This window comes from Blennius ocellaris (assembly GCF_963422515.1).
Source record: "Blennius ocellaris genome assembly, chromosome: 18".
NCBI lineage: Eukaryota > Metazoa > Chordata > Actinopteri > Blenniiformes > Blenniidae > Blennius > Blennius ocellaris.
In genome coordinates, this window is record NC_137667.1 from 1,154,647 (window position 1) to 1,177,442 (window position 22,796).

Genomic DNA, 22,796 nt, shown 5'->3' on the forward strand with positions numbered 1-22,796 from the left:
AGATATTTAATATAGATAGAAGCTCGCTGCGTCGTTCTGCCGTCCGTTTCCTGAGCGTGTGTGTCATCGGTTGAAATCCCGCGTCCCTCTCCTCAGATCCACAAGGCGTCGTGCTCGGCGGCGGGCGGCGGCGGCGGCGAGGAGCCGGGCAGGAAGGGCACCATCTCGCAGTACTTCACCACGCTGCACTGCCCCGTGTGCGACGAGCTCACGCAGCTGGGCGTGTGCGCGGCGTGCCGGCGGCAGCCCCAGAAGGTGGCCGTGACCCTCCAGCAAGGCATCAGGCTGCTGGAGAGCCAGCAGGAGCAGCTGCTCAAGGTGAGGATGGGGGGAGGGGGAGGGGGAACTACCGTTATAGCTCTTCTTACAGACCTCTCTCTCTCTCCAGGTGTGCCGGAGTTGCAGCGGCAGCGCAGAGCGGCAGGTGTCCTGCGTGTCTCTGGACTGTCCCGTCCTCTACAAGCTGTCCCGGGTCAGCAGGCAGCTGTCCAGGACGCCATACCTCCGTCAGCTGCTGGAGCAGTTCTGAAGCCCCGCCCCCTTCCCCCACCTCCCCCCCACCTCGCTCAGTGTTGATTGTCCTCTTCAGTTGTGAGTCGGTGCTTCGGTTGACCGTGGGGGACGACTCCCGTCTCGTCTCGTCTCGTCTCCGGCGTCTTTGTGGGTCGAAGCTGAAGCGTCTTTTTTTTTTTTTTCTATGAACTCGTCCGGCTTCGTCTCCAGATCGTCAGTTTCTGTTTGAACCTTGGGACTGTTGCAATACTGTGTTTGGATCGTTTCTGTCATTGTGTGTGTGTGTGTGTGTGTGTGTGTGTGTGTGTGTGTGTGTGTGTCCACCACCCTCTGCAGACACACACTAACTGTGTATTTGTATAAATGTAAAAAAAAAAAAAAGAAACAAGAAAGAGTCAAAGTGAAGGACACGTTTTTGTTTTGTTTTTTTTCCTTTGTTTTTATTGGACGTTGTTTGTGGGCGGAGCTTTGAGGTCGATTCTAATAAAAAGTCAATGTACTGACGTCTGGTGGTCGTTGAGGCCCGGAGGCGGAGTCACGGGAGTCACAGTGCTGCGGGACGAGTCGACGGGGGCGGGGGGGGGGGGGGGACGAACAAACGTGACGGAAAAATCCGTCGTGTCGCAATCCAGCCGTCAAGCGTTTGTAATTTCACACCAGCCTCAAGGCACAGAGTTCAAAACGACAAAAAAACCAGCGCCGACGTCTGTGCTTCCTGTTTCCTTCAACGTCTCGTCAAGGTACAAAAAAACCCACCGGGATATTTTAAACTCATATTTGAATCTGAACGCTCGAGAACGTCGGCTCCCTTCAGAGGATCAGCGGTGCTTTTATTCTGTTAGATGTGGACAGGAAGTCCTGGTTTGAAGGTAAACGGTGACGCCAAACGAAGCGCTCTTCCCCCCTCAGTCTTTCTTCTCTCGGTCCAGAGAGAGCAGCAGCTTGCGCCGCGGAGACTCCGCCCCCAGGGGGCCGGCGTACGACGGCGCCTCCTCCCCCACCGCCGGCGCCGCTTCGCCGTCCGCCGCCGCCTTGCTGGGCGAGTCGACGAGGCCGGCGGCGTCGTCCATCTCGATCACCTCGAAGTCGGCGTCGTTCCACTGATCCGCCTCGTTCTCCTCCTCCTCCTCCTCTTCCTCCTCTTCCTCCTCCTCCTCGCCCGGCTGGAGCAGCGCCTGTCGGTACTCGCTGTCGTCGGCGCCGGGCCGCCGCCGGCCGCCGCGGGGCTTCCCGCCGGGGCCGGCGCCGCCGGCGGGGGCGGAGGCCAGCCGGTACATGACGGGGAAGAGGACGGCGGTGCAGGCGGCGGAGAGCAGCGACAGGTACATGAGCAGCGGGCGCCGCGGGAACACGCCCAGCAGGAAGCCCACCAGCGCCGGCAGCACCATCTCGCCCAGCGCCGCGCCCACCACGAAGGCGGCGGCGGTGCGGCCCGTCACCGTGGTGTACTGCTCCGCCCAGGCGATGCCGCTGGGGAAGGTGACGGCCATGGAGGCGCCGTACAGGCCGGTGCCCAGCCACAGCGCCGCCCGCTGGCGGCCGAAGAGGCAGAGCAGCAGCGAGGAGGCGGCGGTGCCCGCCAGGCTGCACACGATCAGCGTGCCGGGGTACAGGCACGCCGCGAAGAAGATGGCGAGCCCCCGGCAGGCGGCGAACGCCCCCCAGAACAGCGAGTTGAGCCCGGCCGCCTGCGGCGCCGGCATGCAGGCGTAGTCCTTGGCGTAGGTGAAGATGAAGGAGCCGTACGCCACCTCCGACCCCACGTAGGCGAAGAAGAAGAAGAAGAGCAGGACGACCAGCGCCAGGTGGTGCCTCGCCACCGGCGGCTTGCCCGAGGCGGCGGCGCGGGCCCGGTCGCGCGGCCCGCCGCCGCCGCGGGCGTACAGCATGAAGAAGACGAAGGAGACGAGGAAGACGAAGGCGCCGATCACGACGTAGGCCCACATGGAGTGGAAGGCGGCGGCCTTGCCGTGGACGAGCGCCGCCAGGGCGTGGGGGGCCCCGCCCACCACCCGGTCGCCGGGCGGCGGCGGGGCGGTGGAGTTGGACGGCGGCGCCGCGTCGTTGCCGAACAGCAGCTTGGCGATGATCGGGGAGACGAAGGCGCCGGCGGCGAAGCTGAAGTGCAGCGCCTGCAGGTGGGGGCCGGCCTGCTCGCCCCAGGTGTTCAGGATCAGGACGTTCCCACCTGAGACGGAGGACACGGAGACGGAGGACACGGAGACGGAGGACACGTCTTCAGCACCAACAGCTACAATCGATTCTCCAGAAACTTCAAACAACATAGAATGTCCAGGACGGGGTTCTGTTTGGGCCAAAACTCTGAGCGAGCGACGGGAAAATTTGAGCGGCAAAAAATGAATTGTGCAGCGCAACTAATAGCATCTCTCTCTCTCTCTCTTCCCTCACAGTTTGTTTTTCCCTCTTCTTCTTCTTCTTCGTTGGTTATGAGGCACGTCCAGAATCCGAAGTAACCAATCAGAGTTCAACGCCCCCAAGTTCTGTGATTGGAGGACAACCGTGTGTCACATTTGGGCTTTGCACATATTGTGAGAGAGAGAGAGAGAGTGTGTGTGTGTGTGTGAGAGACACAGAGAGAGAGAGAGAGACAGACAGAGAAAGACAGAGAGAGAGAGAGAGAGACAGAGAGAGTGTGTGTGTGTGTGTGAGAGAGACAGAGAGAGAGAGAGACAGAGAGAGTGTGTGTGTGTGTGAGAGAGAGAGACAGAAAGAGAGTGTGTGTGTGTGTGAGAGACACAGAGAGAGAGAGAGAGAGACAGAGAGAGTGTGTGTGTGTGTGAGAGAGGGAGACAGAGAGAGAGTGTGTGTGTGTGTGTGTGTGTGAGAGACACAGAGAGAGAGACAGACAGAGAGAGAGAGAGATTTTTGAGAGCAATCTCGTTTTTCTTTATTTAAATATTTCCTCAAAATGCTATTTGTGTTTTGCACAATAATTTTTTCGCGCTCAGAATCTTGGCACAAACAGAACCCCGTCCAGAATCCTCTTTACTTTCTGCCTGAGCGTCTTCAAACACAAGGCGGGACGTGGGGACGGGGGGACGTGGGGACGGGGGGACTCACCGGTGTCCAGGACGCCCATGGACAAGCCGATGGCGGACATGAAGACGGTGAGCAGCAGCGCCTGGCGGCAGAAGGGGATGGCGCACATTCCCACGGCGGTGAAGAGCATGGAGCCGCCTGGAGGACAGACAAGACGGGTCAGCCCCTCTGGACGGGGGGGGGGGGGGGGGGGGGGGAGGGGGGGGGGTCGGAGGTTACCCAGCAGGATGTTGGGGTTGACGCAGTCGATGAGCGCCCCCCCCGAACAGGGAGCCCCCGATGTAGCCCGCCGAGCGCCCCACGAAGATGTAGGAGATGTTGCTGATGTTCTTGTTCACGTTCACGGCAAGGTCCTCGAAGGTAGGGCCGATGACGGAGATGCTCATCCCCTGGGGGGGGAGGGGGGAAGGGGGGGGGGGGGGTTACTGGCACGTTAAGGAGAATGTACCATGGTGTAATGAGGCGGTACGGTGGGGTAGAGAGTGGTATGGTGGGGTAAGAGTGCGGTACGGTAGAGTGCAGTGCGGTGGGGTATGACGGGGTACAGTGGAGTAGAGAGTGGTATGGTGCGGTACGGTGGAGTAGAGTGCGGTATGGTGCGGTACGGTGGGGTAGAGTGGGGTACGGTAGAGTGCGGTACGGTGGGGTAGAGAGTGGTATGGTGCGGTACAGTGGGGTAGAGTGCGGTACGGTAGAGTGCAGTGCGGTGGGGTATGACGGGGTACGGTGGAGTAGAGTGTGGTATGGTGCGGTACAGTGGAGTAGAGAGTGGTATGGTGGTGGGTTGGGTGGGAGACGGTGCGGTATGGTGGAGTACAGTGGGGTAGAGTGCGGTACGGTAGAGTGCGGTAGAGTGCAGTGCGGTGGGGTATGACGGGGTACGGTGGGGTAGAGAGTGGTATGGTGCGGTACAGTGGGGTAGAGTGCGGTGAGGTGGGGGTATGACGGGGTATGGTGGGGTAGAGAGTGATATGGTGCGGTATGGTGGAGTAGAGAGTGGTATGGTGCGGTATGGTGGAGTAGAGAGTGGTATGGTGCGGTATGGTGGAGTAGAGTGCGGTGCAGTGGGGTAGAGTGTGGTACTGTACGGTACGGTAGAGTGCGGTATGGTACGGTATGGTGGAGTGCGGTACGGTTGGGTATGATGTGGTACGGTAGGGTAGAGTGTGGTACGGTGCGGTATGGTGGAGTGCGGTACGGTGGGGTATGATGAGGTACGGTGTGGTACGGTAGGGTAGAGTGTGGTAAGGTGTGGTACGGTGGGGTATGATGAGGTACGGTGTGGTACGGTAGGGTAGAGTGCGGTACGGTACGGTAGAGTGCGGTACGGTGGGTATGATGGGGTACGGTGTGGTAGAGTGTGGTAAGGTGTGGTACGGTGGGGTATGTAGCGGTATGACGAGGTATGACGGGGTATGACGCGGTACGTCAGGGGTAGTTTGGTGCAAAGCGCCCTGCAGTGGAGCTGCAGCAACCAACGCAGCCAGCTGGAGAGGCAGGACCGACAGGGGGCGGGCCTACAGAGGGGCGGGGCCTATGGGGGCGTGGCCTGCAGGCAGCGTTCAGCAGAACCAGTTGTTCGGCTCCTGATAACGACTCGCTAAGAAAACTTCCTGAACTGAGCGGAAAAGTAGATCCAGAAACCTGCTGGAGGAGTTTTTAATCTTTTTAATCTTTTTAATCTTTTTAATCTTCAACAAAAAAACCTGGTTTATATCTGCATCCGTCTCAATAAACTTATTGTTTCAGCTGCAATATATATTTATATTTTATATGGGGGCAATTAGAGGAGAGGTGAACTTTGTACTCAGTTTACTTATTTAACATTTCAGAATAAAGTTCAGCACTTCCTCCCCTGTGATCAGCAGAATCTTTTATTTTCCCCAGTTGAATGTGTTTTCAGTGAATAATCCAGGTTTTAATCTGATTAATCTCTCTGGAGGATTAAATCCTGGAAGGTCGAGGAGAAAAACATCAGAATTATTTTTTTTTTCCAGGATTTTTTTCAAGAAATAATCGCCTGAATTCAGAAATTAAATTTTGTAAGGTGCTTCATCTGAAATAAAATATTTTAGTTTATAAATTCTATATAGAAATAATAAATGTGAATTTTGACTGGATAACTGGATTTATTCTCTGACTTTCCAGTAGAAAAACAGTAATTATGAGGGTAAAATAACTGACTGATTAAAAACACAAGAACCACGAGCAGGTGAAGCTGGTTTCATGAAACCGGAAGTGACGTTCCCTTTGATCAGGTGGAGGATGTATCGATTAAACCCTGAAGTGTCGATCGGGGGGCGTTTGGAGCCCAGATGACGCCCAGGTGTGCTGACCGGGGGGGGGGGGGGGTTAAAGGTCAGATGAGCGCTCCACTCACCAGGCCGAGGAACGACGCGCACAGCGCCAGGGTGACCGTCCAGCGGCCGCAGCTCCGGGCTCGTCCCGGCCTCCGCCCGCCACCTCCACCCGCGGCTCGCAGCCCGGCTTGGCGGCTCTCTGGCCCGCCTTCAGGACGCTCTTCAGCCCGCGGGGGCCGGCGGCGTCCTGCCGCTTGTCAAACAGGGTGTCCTCCTCCTCCTCCTCCTCCTCCTCCTCCTCCTCTTCCTCCTGCTGCTCCTCGTCTTCCTCCATGCGGGCGAAGCGGACCTGCTTCTTCTTCACCGCGGACATACCTGCGGCGGTGATGAGGGTGGAGGGTGGAGGCTCACAGGGGGGCGGTCATGGCTCCACACAAGCCGTGCGGCAGCGCTGCAGCGGCGGGCGGCTCGCCTCCTCCCGTGTGACGACGGTGCGCTGGGTGGAGGAGGGAGGGAGGGAGGTGGAGGAGGTGGAGGAGGCGGAGGCTCGCTCTGTTGACGGAGTGACGCGGCCCGCCCGCCCACACGGCGACGGCGCGGAGGGATTTCTCTCGACGCGGAAGTGAATGCGGGCGGTGCGTTCACGGAGGTTCTGGAAATGACACTGCTCTGTGACGTCCGCGAATTAGATCCGCCGAAAGGCCGTGTGTGTGTGTGTGTGTGTGTGTGTGTGTGTGTGTGTGTGTGTGTGTGTGTGTGTGTGTGTGTGTGTGTGTGTGTGTGTGTGTGTGTGTGTGTGTGTGTGTGTGTGTGTGTGTGTGAGGGGAGAGAGAGAGAGAGAGAGAGAGGAGGAGAGAGAGACGGAGAGACAGAGAGAGAGGCGAGGAGAGAGGGAGAGAGAGAGAGGGGGGAGAGGGAGAGAGAGAGAGACGGAGAGAGAGAGAGAGAGGAGGAGGGAGAGGGAGAGAGACAGAGAGAGAGAGAGGAGAGAGAGAGACGGAGAGACAGAGAGAGAGGCGAGGAGAGAGGGAGAGAGAGAGAGGAAGAGAGAGAACTGCTCACTTGTTCAGGTAATGAGATAGATAGATATAGATATATAGACATATATAGATAGCAGATATATATATATAGATAGAGAGATAGATAGACATAGATATATATATATAGATAGATAGAAAGATAGAGATAGATATATATAGATAGATAGATAGATATATAGGTGCTCCTGCCTCACAACATTATTCAGACTCTTCAACACTTTTTTTATTTTAACTTATTTGAATAGATTCGATTTTACTCTTGAGTTGGTAGAACGTGTTTCTAATCTTGTTCTTTTAATTCATTTCTTCGAGTTCTGTAGCTAATCAATTAAGACTAGAAATAGTCCTAGAAATGTTTCTAAATAGGAAATAAAAATCTGAATTTGTGCTTCTGTCATCAAGTTTGTAGCTAAAATGAGACCCAATAGCGTCGATCGGCCTGTAAAGGGTTAAAAAGAGAAGAAGACAAACAACAACAACTCGTGAAAAGAGTGAAAGTTTGAACGTTTTTATAAAACAAAGATGTGACGTTTACAGTGTGGATTCTTTCACTGCGGCTCACTGAGGAAATGTCGGAAGTCTTTTTTGGTTTTACTTCATAAAAACTCTTTGGTCTCAAGTCGTCACTGAAAGACAAATATTCGTTTTTACTTCATGACCTGATCTGACGCAGGTTTCAATAAAAAGCTGAAGGCATCAATCACAAACGTCTAACGTACGACAGGGGAAGCTAGCGGCGGCGGTAAACCAGGAGGTTCAAGCTCATCATTAAAACGGCTTTTTGTTTTTTTAACCATGTAAACGCTGTAAAAAATTACAAATACATTTCATTCCTATGTTGCATTAAAAGGCACCTGGTGGTCGTAGAGGGAAGCAAAGCTGTGGCTCCAGTGTGATGCAGGGGGGGGGGCGGAGCCTGGTCCGTCCGGCAGGGGGGGGGGCGGAGCCTGGTCCGTCCGGCAGGGGGGGGGGCGGAGCCTGGTCCGTCCTGCAGGGGGGGGGCGGAGCCTGGTGGGGCAGCAGTTCAACGTCCGTCCAGCAGGGGGCAGTAGAGCCTGGTGGGGCAGTAGAGCCTGGTCCGTCCAGCAGGGGGCGGCAGAGCCTAACCCCCCCCCCCCCTCCCTGAGCCTCCAGCAGTCAGCCCCCCCCCCCCCCCCCCCCGTCTCTCCTCTCCGCCAGTCGACTTTCCGCCGCAGCTCATTTCCGCGTTTCCAAAATAAATAGTGAAGCGCGGCGCCGCTAGCTTCCCGCTGGAGGTCGCGACCTCGGCTCCCGGCTAATGATCCACCAGCTCCGCTGCAGCGGCGCCGTCAATCATTACTGAGACGCCGAGGGAGGAAGTCTGAGGGGCGGCGTGGAAACATCTGCTGCACGACTGACCAGAGACCTGACCACAGGTTCTGGAGACCGTACAGGTTCTAGAGGAGACGGTACAGGTTCTAGAGACGCTACAGGTTCTAGAGGATGTTACAGGTTCTAGAGGACGTTCCAGGCCCTAGAGTAGATGTTACAGGCTCTAGGAGACGTTCCAGGCTCTAGAGACGTTACAGGTTCTAGAGGATGTTACAGGTTCTAGAGGACGTTACAGGTTCCAGAGACGGTACAGGCACTAGAGGAGACATCCCAGGCCCTAGAGGAGACGTTACAGGCTATAGAGACGTTCCAGGCTCTAGAGGAGACATTCAAGGCTCTAGGAGACGTTCCAGGCTCTAGGAGACGTTCCAGGTTCTAGAGGAGACGTTCCAGGCCCTAGAGTAGATGTTACAGGCTCTAGACAACGTTACAGGTTCTAGGAGACGTTACAGGTTCTAGGAGATGTTACAGGCTCTAGAGGACGTTCCAGGCTCTAGGAGACGTTCCAGGCTCTAGAGATGTTACAGGTTCTAGAGACGGTACAGGTTCTAGAGGAGACGTTCCAGGTTCTAGGAGACGTTACAAGCTCTAGAGGACGGTACAGGTTCTAGAGGACGTTCCAGGCCCTAGAGTAGATGTTACAGGCTCTAGGAGACGTTCCAGGCTCTAGAGACGTTACAGGTTCTAGAGGATGTTACAGGTTCTAGAGGACGTTCCAGGCTCTAGAGGACGTTACAGGTTCCAGAGACGGTACAGGCACTAGAGGAGACATCCCAGGCCCTAGAGGAGACGTTACAGGCTATAGAGACGTTCCAGGCTCTAGAGGAGACATTCCAGGCTCTAGGAGACGTTCCAGGCTCTAGGAGACGTTCCAGGTTCTAGAGGAGACGTTCCAGGCCCTAGAGTAGATGTTACAGGCTCTAGACAACGTTACAGGTTCTAGGAGACGTTACAGGTTCTAGGAGATGTTACAGGCTCTAGAGGACGTTCCAGGCTCTAGGAGATGTTCCAGGCTCTAGAGATGTTACAGGTTCTAGAGACGGTACAGGTTCTAGAGGAGACGTTCCAGGTTCTAGGAGACGTTACAAGCTCTAGAGGACGGTACAGGGTCTAGAGGACGTTCCAGGCTCTAGAGGAGACGTTACAGGCTCTAGAGGACGTTCCAGGCTCTAGAGATGTTACAGATTCTAGAGGAGACGTTACAGGCTCTAGAGGACGCTACAGGTTCCAGGAGACGTTCCAGGCTCTAGAGGACATTCCAGGCTCTAGAGGAGACGTTCCAGGCTCTAGAGGAGATGTTCCAGGCTCTAGAGGAGACATTCCAGGCTCTAGGAGACGTTCCAGGGACACAGACTGGTCCTGCAGTTCCTTCAGGACGTTTCATTACTTCAACATGTCTGATGAGCTTCAAGTCTTTGATGTTTCTGACTCCGGCCGTCGTTACAATCGTGGCTCCACACACACACACACACACACACACACACACACACACACACACACACACACACACACACTCCAGGACAGCCAGTCTGTCCTCCAGTCTCAGAGGACGGACTCTCCATTCTTGCAGGCCGTCTCTCGCTCCATCATCTTCTGGCTCAGCTCCGCCTCCGAGCGTTGGGCCTCCGTCACGGCGCTCCGCCGCCGCGCCTCCACCCAGGGGATAAGGCACAGCAAGGCGCCGCCGATGAAGGGGGGGATTCCTGCCAGGTAGAAGGCAAGGTCGTACGTCCCCAGCTTGTCCCTCAGGAACCCTGCAGCCAGACGGGGAGGTGGAGCGTTGACGGAGTCAGAACCACACCTGGTAACAATAACCTAACCCCACACACTCACACACACTTATATACACACACACTCCCACACATACTCACACACACACACACACACTCCCACACACACACACACGCTCCCTAACTCCCACACACACACACACGCTCCCTAACTCCCACACACACACACACTCCCACACACTCCCACACACACACACACACACACACACACACTCCCACACACTCCCACACACTCCCACACACACACACACACACACACACTCCCACACACACTCCCACACACACACACACACTCACACACACACACACACACACTTATACACACACACACACACACACACTTATACACACACACACACACTCCCACACACACACACACACTCCCACACACACACACACACACACTCCCACACACACACACACTCCCACACACACACACACACTCCCACACACACACACACACACACTCCCACACACACACACACTCCCACACACACACACACTCCCCCCCCCACACACACACACACACACACTTATATACACACTCCCACACACACACACACACACACTCCCACACACTCCCACACACACACACACACACACACACACACTCCCACACACACTCCCACACACACACACACACACACACACACACACACACACTCCCACTCCCACACACACTCCCACACACACACACACACTCCCACACACACACACACACTCCCACACACTCCCACACACACACACACTCCCACACTCACACACACACACACACACACACACACTCCACACACACACACACACACACACACACACTCCCACACACACTCCCACACACACACACACACACACACACACTCCCACACACTCCCACACACACACACACACTCCCACACACACACACGCTCCCACACACACACACACACTCCCACACACACACACACACTCCCACACACACACACACTCCCACACACACACACACACGCTCCCACACACACACACACACTCCCACACACACACACACACTCCCACACACACACACACTCCCACACACACACACACACACACTCCCACTCCCACACACACTCCCACACACCACACACACACTCCCACACACACACACACTCCCACACACACACACACACTCCCACACACACACACACACTCCCACACACACACACACTCCCACACACACACACACACTCCCACACACACACACACTCCCACACACACACACACACACACTCCCACTCCCACACACACTCCCACACACTCCCACACACACACACACACACACACACTCCCACACACACACACACACACTCCCACACACACACACACACTCCCACACACACACACACACACGCTCCCTCACCGGCGATGGGCGGTCCCACCACCATGGGGACGGACATGAGTCCCAGCAGGAAGCCGATGGCCTGCGACACGTCGTTGGCGCCGACCAGCTCGAAGGCGATGGGCGCCATGATGGAGATGAAGCAGCCGTCGAACAGGCCCATCAGCAGGCACACGGCGATCAGGCCGCCGAACACGTCGCACAGCGGGATCATGGTGGACATGAAGCCGATCACCAGGAAGGAGCTCACCTGCGGGCAGAGCGGCGGTTCAGTGGGCCGGCGGCGGGGGCGGGGGCGTGGCTCGGTGGCGGCGGCGGCGCCTCACCTGCAGGTACACCTTGTTCACCCCGTGGACGTAGTCGGCCACGCGGCCGAAGATGAGGCGGCCCAGACCCGACGTGATGCCGATGCACATGAGCAGCAGCTCCTTGTTGGTGTCGGCGCCGAAGCGTTCCTCCACGTGCTTCATCTGCACACAAGGGACGGCGTTCAGGCGCCAAGACCACCTGGGGGGGGGGGGGGCAAGATGGCCGCCCGTGACTCGCCGTCACACACCGCTTGGACTCGTGAGGCTGCTCAGCATGAGAACGCACACGCCGTCACGCCGCTAAAGTCAAGGTGGCGTTCCGGTGAGACGCCTTTGTTTTGTTTGTTTTGTTTGTTTTGTTTTGTTTTGTTTTGTTTTGTTTTGTTTCGTCACTTTCCAAAAAATCTAATTTAACTGGAGCCGCAAAATTATGTTTGGAAAATAAAAATAAATAAATGAATACGAAAATAAATAAACAAGAAAATAAATAAATAAGAAAATAAATAAATAAATAAATAATGCCCTTATTTACACCGAGCCCTGCTCCACCTCAACATTTAATCTCCCAGCGGTGGTGTGAATATTTACAGAATTTTTTTTTATTAAATTAAATTAAATTATATTAAATTACATTAAATTAAAGTAAATAAATTGAAATCAAATTAAATAAATAAAAAAAAAATAAAAAAAATTGAAATGAAACAAAATGGAACAAAAACAGAAGAACAAAATAAATAAAAAATGTTAAATTAAATAAAATTAATTGAAATATATATAAAAAATTTAAATAAAAAAATAAGAAAATTAATAAATGAAACAAAAATAATTAATTAAAGAAATTGTTAAATAAATAAAAAAATAAACAATGGCCTTATTTACACCGAGCCCTGCTCCACCTCAACATTTAATCATGTTATTTCCCAGTGGTGGTGTGAATATTTACAGAAAAATAAATAAAGTTAAAGTAAATAAATTAAAATTAAATAAAATAAATCAAAAATAAAATTATTTTTTTTTAAATGAAGCAAAATAGAACAAAAGCAGAAGAACTAAATAAATACACATTTTATAATAAAATAAAATGAAATAAAACTAATTGAAATAAATAAACAATTTAAATAAATAAAACATTAAAATAAATTGAAATGAAACAAAATAAAACAAAAACAGAAATAAAATAAAATAAAATAAAATAAAATAAAATAATCATTTTATCACCCATGTCACAGCCCACCCTCCTCCTGGTCCATGTGTTATTATTATTATTATTATTAGTTTATGGAGTTTCAATTCCGATTGATCACATTTCATTACACTTTCAGCTGATTTGTATTTTATTCACATTGTTTTCAGCCTTTTTAATTACATTTTTTACAATTTAGCAGTTTTATTTAAAATAGTTTTGCATGTTTTCCTTCTAGAATGTCATTTACTTTTTAAGCCGTTTTAGCAGTTTTCCTCACGTCTTGTGGTTTTTAACTCTTCTACTTTTCCCGTCTTCGTTTCTAAAGCCGACTTTAAGAGTCACTTTTGACAACGACTGTTGTGTAAAGAAAATAAGACAAAGGGCTCATTGACACTTCATTTCCTGAAAGCTGCCGGGAGCCGCTGCAGCCGGGCTGTAGAGCCACGAACAGACGACTGTTGAGGATCACACGGGAATGCCGTCAGGCCAGTCATGTGACTGTCTGCGGCTCCTATTGGCCGGTGAGTTACGAGTCACCGCAAGACAGACGGAACCAATTCATTGTAGTCCGGGACGATAAATCCCGTCTGCTGACGTAGCTGACGGAGCAGATTTCAAACTCCAGGCTACAAAAAGAAAAAAGAGGTTTCAGGGTTTCAGTCCCGTGGAGGACGGAGGCTGAGGGGGACGGAGGCTGAGGGGGACGGAGGCTGAGGGGGACGGAGACTGAGGAGGGGACGGAGACTGAGGGGGACGAGGCTGAGGAGGGGACGGAGACTGAGGAGGGGACGGAGGCTGAGGAGGACGGAGGATGAGGGGGACGAGGCTGAGGAGGGGACGGAGGCTGAGGAGGGGACGGAGACTGAGGGGGACGGAGGCTGAGGGGGACGGAGGCTGAGGAGGGGACGGAGACTGAGGGGGACGGAGGCTGAGGAGGACGGAGGCTGAGGGGGACGAGGCTGAGGAGGGGACGGAGACTGAGGGGGACGGAGACTGAGGGGGACGGAGGCTGAGGGGGACGGAGGCTGAGGAGGACGGAGGACGAGGGACACCGCCCCCTCCTCCACCTCCTCTTTGCTCCACCGCAGCACACGTGGCCTCCGCAGATGAGGCTCTGACATTCCAGTTTCCACTCCGGGCTATGAGTGGAACACCCCCCCCTCACCCCCCCCCCCACCTCCCCCAACTCCGGAAACACCCCCCCCCTCCACCACCACCTCCACCCCCTGCAGGTCACCTCTGGCAGACTCAACACACAACAGCAGCACGCTGTATGCAGGAGGCACTGCAGGCTGTGTGTGTGTGTGTGTGTGTGTGTGTGTGTGTGTGTGTGTGTGTGTGTGTGTGTGTGTGTGTGTGTGTGTGTGTGTGTGTGTGTGTGTGTGTGCGTGTGTGTGTGTGCGCAAGTCAGCAGAGTACCTGGTGACACACACACTGCATGCATGCTGAACCACCGTGAGGCCAGATGTGACTGGATTCCTCCCAGAAGGAAGGCTTCACATGATATAGACACACACACACACACACACACACACACACACACACACACACACACACACACACACACACACACACTAGAGTGTGAGATCTCGAGTACAACTGAACATTATTACCCCGGCGGGGGCAGAAATCACGGCCCCTCCTCTGAGGGCCGACGGCTTTCGTGGAAAATGAATTCTATAGAGCTTCACAACTTTAGTTCTATAGAACCTGACGACTGTAGTTCTATAGAACCTCACGACTGTAGTTCTATAGAACTTCACAACTTTAGTTCTATAGAACCTGACGACTGCAGTTCTATAGAACCTCCTGTAGTTCTATAGAACTTCACAACTTTAGTTCTATAGAACCTGACGACTGTAGTTCTATAGAACCTCCTGTAGTTCTATAGAACCTCACGACTGTAGTTCTATAGAACTTCACAACTTTAGTTCTATAGAGCTTCACAACTTTAGTTCTATAGAACCTGACGACTGTAGTTCTATAGAACTTCACAACTTTAGTTCTATAGAACCTGCGACTGTAGTTCTATAGAACCTGACGACTGTAGTTCTATAGAACTTCACAACTTTAGTTCTATAGAACCTGACGACTGTAGTTCTATAGAACCTCACGACTGTAGTTCTATAGAGCTTCACAACTTTAGTTCTATAGAACCTGACGACTGTAGTTCTATAGAACCTCACGACTGTAGTTCTATAGAACTTCACAACTTTAGTTCTATAGAACCTGACGACTGTAGTTCTATAGAACCTCCTGTAGTTCTATAGAACCTCACGACTGTAGTTCTATAGAACTTCACAACTTTAGTTCTATAGAGCTTCACAACTTTAGTTCTATAGAACCTGACGACTGTAGTTCTATAGAACTTCACAACTTTAGTTCTATAGAACCTGCGACTGTAGTTCTATAGAACCTGACGACTGTAGTTCTATAGAACTTCACAACTTTAGTTCTATAGAACCTGACGACTGTAGTTCTATAGAACCTCACGACTGTAGTTCTATAGAACTTCACAACTTTAGTTCTATAGAACCTGACGACTGTAGTTCTATAGAACCTGACGACTGTAGTTCTATAGAACTTCACAACTTTAGTTCTATAGAACCTGACGACTGTAGTTCTATAGAACTTCACAACTTTAGTTCTATAGAACCTCACGACTGTAGTTCTATAGAACCTCCTGTAGTTCTATAGAACCTCACGCGGGAAGTGGTTCTAATGTTGTGGCTGATAGCAGGAAGTGGTTCTAATGCTGTGGCTGATAGCAGGAAGTGGTTCTAATGTTGTGGCTGATAGCAGGAAGTGGTTCTAATGCTGTGGCTGATAGCAGGAAGTGGTTCTAATGCTGTGGCTGATAGCAGGAAGTGGTTCTAATGTTGTGGCTGATAGCAGGAAGTGGTTCTAATGCTGTGGCTGATAGCAGGACCTCAGATCAAAGTGAAGCCAGAGTTCAAAGGGTGGTTGTTGACAGCGAACGCAGCACTTGTCAGGAGATTAAGTGACGTTGCTCAAGAGTAATAGATTACAGTGAACCCTGGCGAGGAGGATCTGATGACGACGTGAATGTTTAGATTTATTTTCACTTCTTGACGTTTAGCCGCCGCGCCTCTCATCAATCCTCCAACTTCTCCTCCAACCATGATAAACTCACATATTTCAAATACTGTGCATGAGAGGAGGACAGGAAGTGGGAGGAGCTTGTTATGTGGGAGGAGCTTCTTCTCCTTTATGATGTATTAAGCTGGACTGATCCTCCTTGATAAGAGGAACCAGGATGTTAAAGCAAAGTCTCTTCATGTTTGAAGTTTTATTTTTTAACACCGCAAAGCTGCCCCTGTGTCGTTTATATAATTATATATCAATATTATAAATATTATCACGTTATAATAGTGACTCTTTCATGGTTTTAGGCAATAATCTGTGTTTTAAAAAAAAAAACAATGTGCATTTGACTGCATTGTGAACTTTTAAATACTTTATTGTGACGTGTCGGTTTTTTAACATTAATATATTTACTTTCTTAATGTGTCTGCTGATGAATCTAATATATTTTATTATTTTTATTTTATTATATGGTTAAAAACTATTTTCTCTTTAAGGTGATGGAGACGATTGTCAATACTACAATAGTAACTCTACAATAGTAACTCTACAATTGTTACACTACAATAGTGATGATGCGATTGTAACTCTACAATCATAACTCTACAATAGTAACTCTACGATCGTAACTCTACGATAGTAACTGTAACTCTACAACAGTAACTCTACTATCGTAACTCTACGATTGTAACTCTACAATAGTAACAGCACAATAGTAATGATGCAATTGTATCTGTAAAATAGTAACGCTACGATCGTAATTCCACAATCGTAACTCTACACTCATAACTCTGCACTTATAACTCTACAATGGTAACGCTACTATAGTAAATATACAATCGTAAATCTAGAATCGGAACTCTACAATCGTAAATCTAGAATCGGAACTCTACATAAGTAGCTCTACAACTGTAACTCTACATCATAACTATAATAGTAACTCTACATCATAACTATAATAGTAACTCTACATCGTAACTATAATAGTAACTCTACGTCGTAACTATAATAGTAACTCTACGTCGTAACTATAATAGTAACTCTACGTCGTAACTATAATAGTAACTCTACGTCGTAACTATAATAGTAACTACGTCGTAACTATAATAGTAACTCTACGTCGTAACTATAATAGTAACTCTACGTCGTAACTATAATAGTAACTCTACGTCGTAACTATAATAGTAACTCTACGTCGTAACTATAATAGTAACTCTACGTCGTAACTATAATAGTAACTCTACATCGTAACTATAATAGTAACTCTACATCGTAACTATAATTGTAACTCTAGAATTGTAACTCTATAATCGTAACGCTAAAATAGTAACTCTACGATCGTAACTTCCCCCTTCACAATAAAAGCCAATGAACGAACAAGGTGGACGACGTGGGAGAAAGCGCACACACACACACACACGCACACACGCACGCACACACACGCACACACACACACACACACACGCACACACACACCCACGCACACACTCACCAGGTGGACGTAGGGCACGAAGTAGCCGTACAGGGCTGCGGGGATGCCGAAGGCCCAGATGCGGTAGCCCAGAGACTTCCAGATGTTGACGTTGAAGATGCGGCTGAAGCGCGAGCCGCCGCCCCCCCCCGGGGGCCCCCCCCCGCGGCCTCTTGGGCAGCAGCGGCCTGTAGGTGAAGCCGGCCAGCATGAGCACGAACATGAGGATGCAGAGCACGCGCAGGGTGTGCTGCAGCCCCACGCGCTCCAGCAGCGACGACAGCACGAAGGGCAGCGTCACGGTGAACACGCTGCTGCCCGCCGTCACGATGCCGTTCACCAGGCCCAGGCGCCGCTGGAAGTAGTGGCCCAGGATCACCAGGCTGGGCTGGTAGGCGAACGAGCAGCCGCACGCAAACACGATGCCGTACGTGAAGTACAACGGCCCCAGGGACCTGCAGACGTATGGACAGAGGTAGATGGAGAGAGAGGTGGGTAGTGAGATAGGTGGGTAGGTGGGTAGGGAGGGAGGTAGGTAGGTAGGTAGGGAGGGAGGGAGGGAGGGAGGTAGGTAGGGAGGGAGGTTAGGTAGGGAGGGAGGTATGTAGGTGGGTAGGTAGGTAGGGAGGTAGGTATGTAGGTGGGTAGGTAGGTAGGTAGGGAGGTAGGTATGTAGGTGGGTAGGTAGGGAGGTAGGTATGTAGGTGGGTAGGTAGGTAGGTAGATAGGTAGGGAGGTAGGTAGTTAGATAGGTGGGTAGGTAGGTAGGTAGGTATGTAGGTGGGTAGGTAGGTAGGGAGGTAGGTATGTAGGTGGGTAGGTAGATAGATAGATAGATAGGTAGGTAGGGAGGTAGGTATGTAGGTGGGTAGGTAGGTAGGTAGATAGATAGATAGGTAGGTAGGGAGGTAGGTAGGGAGGTAGATAGATAGATAGGTAGGTAGGTAGGTAGGTGGGTAGGTAGGTAGATAGGTAGGGAGGTAGGTAGTTAGATAGGTGGGTAGGTAGGTAGGTTAGGTAGGTAGGGAGGTAGGTAGGTAGGTTAGGTAGGTAGGTAGGTAGGTAGTAGGTAGGTAGGTAGTTAGATAGGTGGGTAGGGAGGTAGGGAGGTAGGTTGGTAGGTAGGTAGGGAGGTAGGTAGGTAGGTAGTTAGATAGGTGGTAGGTAGGTAGGGAGGTAGGTTGGTAGGTAGGGAGTAGGGAGGTAGGTAGGGAGGGTAGGTAGGTAGGGAGGTAGGTAGGGGAGGTAGGTCGGTAGGGAGGTAGGTAGGGAGGTAGGAGGTAGGAGAGGTAGGTAGGGAGGTAGGCTTGGTAGGTAGGGAGGTAGGTTGGTAGGTAGGGAGGTAGGTAGGTAGGGAGGTAGGTAGGTAGGTAGGGAGGAGGTAGGTAGGTAGGTAGGAGGTAGGTATGGAGGTAGGTAGGGAGGTAGTGCTAGATAGATAGATAGATAGAGATAGATAGATAGATAGATAGATAGATAGATAGTTAGAGTAGTATTATTAGTAGTCATAATATCATAATTTTATTGTAGTAACTACAACAACAAAAGTCTTATTCAGAGTCGTCCACACTTCTGCTAAAGAACCTCCACAGTTTGTTTCTAATCAGGAAGTGACGTCCGCTAGCTAGCTAGCTAGCAGCGTCCTGCGCTGCACCGCGGGAGCGACTTTTGTGTTTTCCTGGTATTCCCTGGTTCCGTCAAGCTTCCAGGTACTGAAGCCAGACGCTTCCAGACGCGTTTCCTTCTCGGGACAAAAGCTGAGCGAGAGCCGAGCCTGAAGGCCGCGAGGATCCAGGAACCAGAGTCCAGTCTGGAGCAAACAAACACGCTGCTCTTCGACCTGGTGGATCCGCCTGATAAGCGCTAATTCAAGTGCTTTACCACTTGATTTATCGCACCTGCAGGCGATTAGCCGGGGGGGACGGGGGGGGGGGGGGGGGGGGGGGGGGACGGAGGGGGGGGTGGGGGACGGAGACGGTGCCGTCCTGTGTGAGGTTTTGTTTTTCCTCACGTGTCGGACGGCTGCACATTCTAGGAAAATACTCACGGCGGCGTGTTAGCGGCGGGACCTGGAAACCGCAGAGTCATGATAAAATGTTGGAGGCCCGAGTTTCGGGGGGGGGGGGGGGGGGGGGGGGGGGGCACAAGTTCATCTACTGTTCAGCAGAGCTTCCTTCTAAACGAAGTGGTCCAGGAGTTTATATACAGTTTGTACCGTTAAAGTTTATAAAGTTTCACTTACAAGTTTTGACACTCAAACAGTTTCATGGTAAAAAAATTCCATCTTCTGCTGTTTGTTGTTCCTCATTTTCACGGTTTCACACGATATTGACCTCTTTCAGCGCGACGCACTGCAGGAGGCGCTCGCGCTAAATGCTAATTAGCACGAATCCAAACAGACCGTTTGTGTCTTTTTACGATTGTTTTGGAGCGTCTTTGTGGAGACGGCGTCCCTGTGGTGAGCTCCAGACGGACGGTAGAGAGGTGGGGGTTTGGGTCGAGGGGTTTGGGTCGAGGGTTTGGGGTTGGGGGTCGGGGGTTTGGGTGGGAGGTTCGGAGGTTGGGGGCTGGGGGTTTGAGTCGGGGGTTTGGGTCGGGTGGGTTCGGATGTCAGGGGTTTGGGATTTGGGTGGTGGGTTGGGGTTTGGGTCGAGTTTGGGTGGTGGGTTGGGGGTTTGGGTCGTGGGTTGGGGTTTGGGTCGTGGTTGGGGTTTGGGTGGTGGGTTGGGGGTTTGGGTCGGAGTTTGGGTCGTGGGTTGGGGTTTGGGTCGTGGGTTGGGGTTTGGGTGGTGGGTTGGGGGTTTGGGTCGGAGTTTGGGTCGTGGGTTGGGGTTTGGGTCGTGGGTTGGGGTTTGGGTCGAGTTTGGGTGGTGGGTTGGGGTTTTGGGTTGGAGTTTTGGGTCGTGGGTTGGGGTTTGGGTCGTGGGTTGGGGTTTGGGTCGTGGGTTGGGGGTTTGGGTCGAGTTTGGGTGGTGGGTTGGGGGTTTGGGTCGGAGTTTGGGTCGTGGGTTGGGGTTTGGGTCGTGGTTGGGGTTTGGGTCGTGGGTTGGGGTTTGGGTCGGAGTTTGGGTCGGGGGTTTTGGGGTTTGGGGATTTGGGTCGGAGTTTGGGTCGTGGGTTGGAGGTTTGGGTTGGGGTCAGGGGTCAGGGTCGGGGGGTTCAGGGGGTGAGGATCGGCGGCGCCCATAAGCAAGCGTTTCCTCACGTGACGAAGGAGCTAGCCAGGAGCCCCACCAGGCCCACGGCGGCTCCGCCCACCGCCGTCACTCTGCAGCCCAGGATGTCCGTCACGATGGAGACGATGGGCGAGCAGAAGAAGATCATACCCATGGAGAGAGAGCCCACCCATGCTGCAGAGAGAGAGAGAGAGAGAGAGAGAGAGAGAGAGAGAGAGAGAGAGAGAGAGAGAGAGAGAGAGAGAGAGGTTGATCATTCGAGAGTTCATTCCAAGTACTCGAGTAACAAGGCCACAAACACTTCCTCCAAGAATGACCGGTTACATCACACACACACACACACACACACACACACACACACACACACACACACACACACACACACACACACCACACACACACACACACACACACACACACACACACAGTTGTTTTTCTCTCTGGTCAGATGAACCTTGTGGGAAGACGTTCCGACCGTCTGTGTTCGTCTGCCCGAGGAGTCGGGTTTCAGGTTGTTGTTGCCTTGACCGCCGTCTCCGTCCCCCCTCCCCGTCCCGGCCGTCCCCCCCCCGCCGTCCTGAGGACTGTCCTCAGGTTTCCCCCTCAGCCGGGGAGAAAAACAGCCGAGACCCACGACCACCAGACAGACATCCTCCAGCCCTGAGCTCCCCCCACCCCCCCCCCGTCTCCTGAATGTCCACTGAGATCCGTCCTGAAGGACACCGCTGTCCAACAACACCACGTCTTCTTCCATTGGCAGCGTCTCTACTCAAACATGGAACCGGCTTCGGTTCTACTTCATGAACTTCGTGTTCTTGTGCTTGTTCTTCCTCTCTTCTGTCTTCTTCTTCTTCTCTTCTTCAATGGCAGTTTGCACCCATAAAGTTGCACCACCGCCACCTGCTGGTTCGACCGATCATCACTGTTTCCCATCGCTCCTCTTCGTCCCTGATGATTGTTTCCCTGATGGACGGTAACAGCTGCCTTCGCTCAAGAAGAGAGAGAGAAAGAAACAATGAAGCAGACTAACAGTTCAGAAGCACAAGAGAGAGAGAGAGAGAGAGAGGGAGAGAGAGAGAGAGAGAGAGAGAGGGAGAGAGAGGGAGAGAGAGAGAGAGAGAGAGAGAGGGAGAGAGAGAGGGAGAGAGAGAGAGAGAGAGGGAAGAAACAGAGAGAGAGAGAGAGAGAGGGAGAAGGAGTGGTATAATGTGAGGATGTGTTTCATCCCTCCATCATATTTCTGGGACCAAAGTTTCTGTACAAAAACATAAATTATTATAAAAGTTGTAAAAACAAAGTTCCAGTGAAAGTAGAACCACAAAGTGATTTTAATCATAAACAATCCAGGAGGTCCGGCGGCGTCTTTTAAATACCGAACCTCCGACGAAGCTGGACGGTGTGTGTGTGTGTGTGTGTGTGTGTGCGTGCGTGCGTGCGTGCGTGCGTGTGTGTGTGTGTGTGTGTGTGTCCTATATTTAGACCTCCCTCTGGACTCCCCGGTTCCTCAGCAGGAGCCAACAAACTGTCAGAAGTCTTTTGTGAGGTCGTCCAGACGATACCAGATGACACCAGACGACATCGGACGATACCAGACGATGTCAGACGACACCAGACGATACCAGACGACGCCAGACGATACCAGACGATGTCAGACGACACCAGACGATACCAGACGACGCCAGACGATACCAGACGACACCAGACCAGACGATACCAGACGATGTCAGACGACACCAGACGATACCAGACGATACCAGACGATACCAGATGAAACCAGACAACGCCAGACGATACCAGACAACACCGGACGATACCAGATGACACCAGACGATGTCAGACTACACCAGACCAGACAATACCAGATGAAACCAGACGACGCCAGACGATACCAGACGACACCAGACCAGACGATACCAGACGATACCAGATGAAACCAGACAACACCGGACGATACCAGATGACGCCAGACGATGTCAGACTACACCAGACCAGACAATACCAGATGATACCAGACGACACCAGATGAAACCAGACGACGCCAGACGACGCCAGACGATACCAGACGACACCAGGCGATACCAGACGACACCAGACGATGTCAGACGACACCAGGCGATACCAGACGATACCAGGCGATACC

The 22,796-nt window shown here is 52.0% G+C and overlaps 3 protein-coding genes and 1 long non-coding RNA gene across 4 annotated transcripts in view; 2 read left to right on the plus strand and 2 right to left on the minus strand.

Moving 5' to 3' along the window:
• Positions 1-1,017, plus strand: part of rev3l (REV3 like, DNA directed polymerase zeta catalytic subunit) — a gene marked incomplete at its 5' end in the record, with an annotated part of 34,110 nt that extends 33,093 nt beyond the window's left edge. Inside the window, 2 exons of the mRNA XM_080513955.1 lie at positions 97-318; positions 389-1,017. Coding sequence (XP_080370081.1) covers positions 97-318; positions 389-529 — 363 coding nt within the window. The 3' untranslated portion in view covers positions 530-1,017. The remainder of the gene's footprint in view (positions 1-96; positions 319-388) is intronic.
• Positions 577-6,491, minus strand: mfsd4b (major facilitator superfamily domain containing 4B). Its single transcript, XM_080513903.1, is given in 6 exon segments — positions 577-2,701; positions 3,595-3,711; positions 3,793-3,835; positions 3,837-3,962; positions 5,954-6,006; positions 6,009-6,491. Coding segments are annotated over 6 exon segments (1,860 nt in total). The 5' UTR covers positions 6,247-6,491; the 3' UTR covers positions 577-1,418.
• A 1,590-nt stretch (positions 6,492-8,081) lies between these two features.
• On the plus strand, positions 8,082-9,650 carry LOC308143102. Its single transcript, XR_013937014.1, has 3 exons — positions 8,082-8,367; positions 8,639-9,502; positions 9,536-9,650. It is a non-coding gene; the product is annotated as an uncharacterized lncRNA (long non-coding RNA).
• A 24-nt stretch (positions 9,651-9,674) lies between these two features.
• slc16a10 (solute carrier family 16 member 10) overlaps positions 9,675-22,796 on the minus strand; it is a 29,141-nt gene continuing 16,019 nt past the window's right edge. The window contains 6 exon segments of the mRNA XM_080513799.1: positions 9,675-10,020; positions 11,432-11,660; positions 11,737-11,880; positions 17,502-17,616; positions 17,618-17,935; positions 20,686-20,830. Coding sequence (XP_080369925.1) covers positions 9,809-10,020; positions 11,432-11,660; positions 11,737-11,880; positions 17,502-17,616; positions 17,618-17,935; positions 20,686-20,830 — 1,163 coding nt within the window. The 3' untranslated portion in view covers positions 9,675-9,808.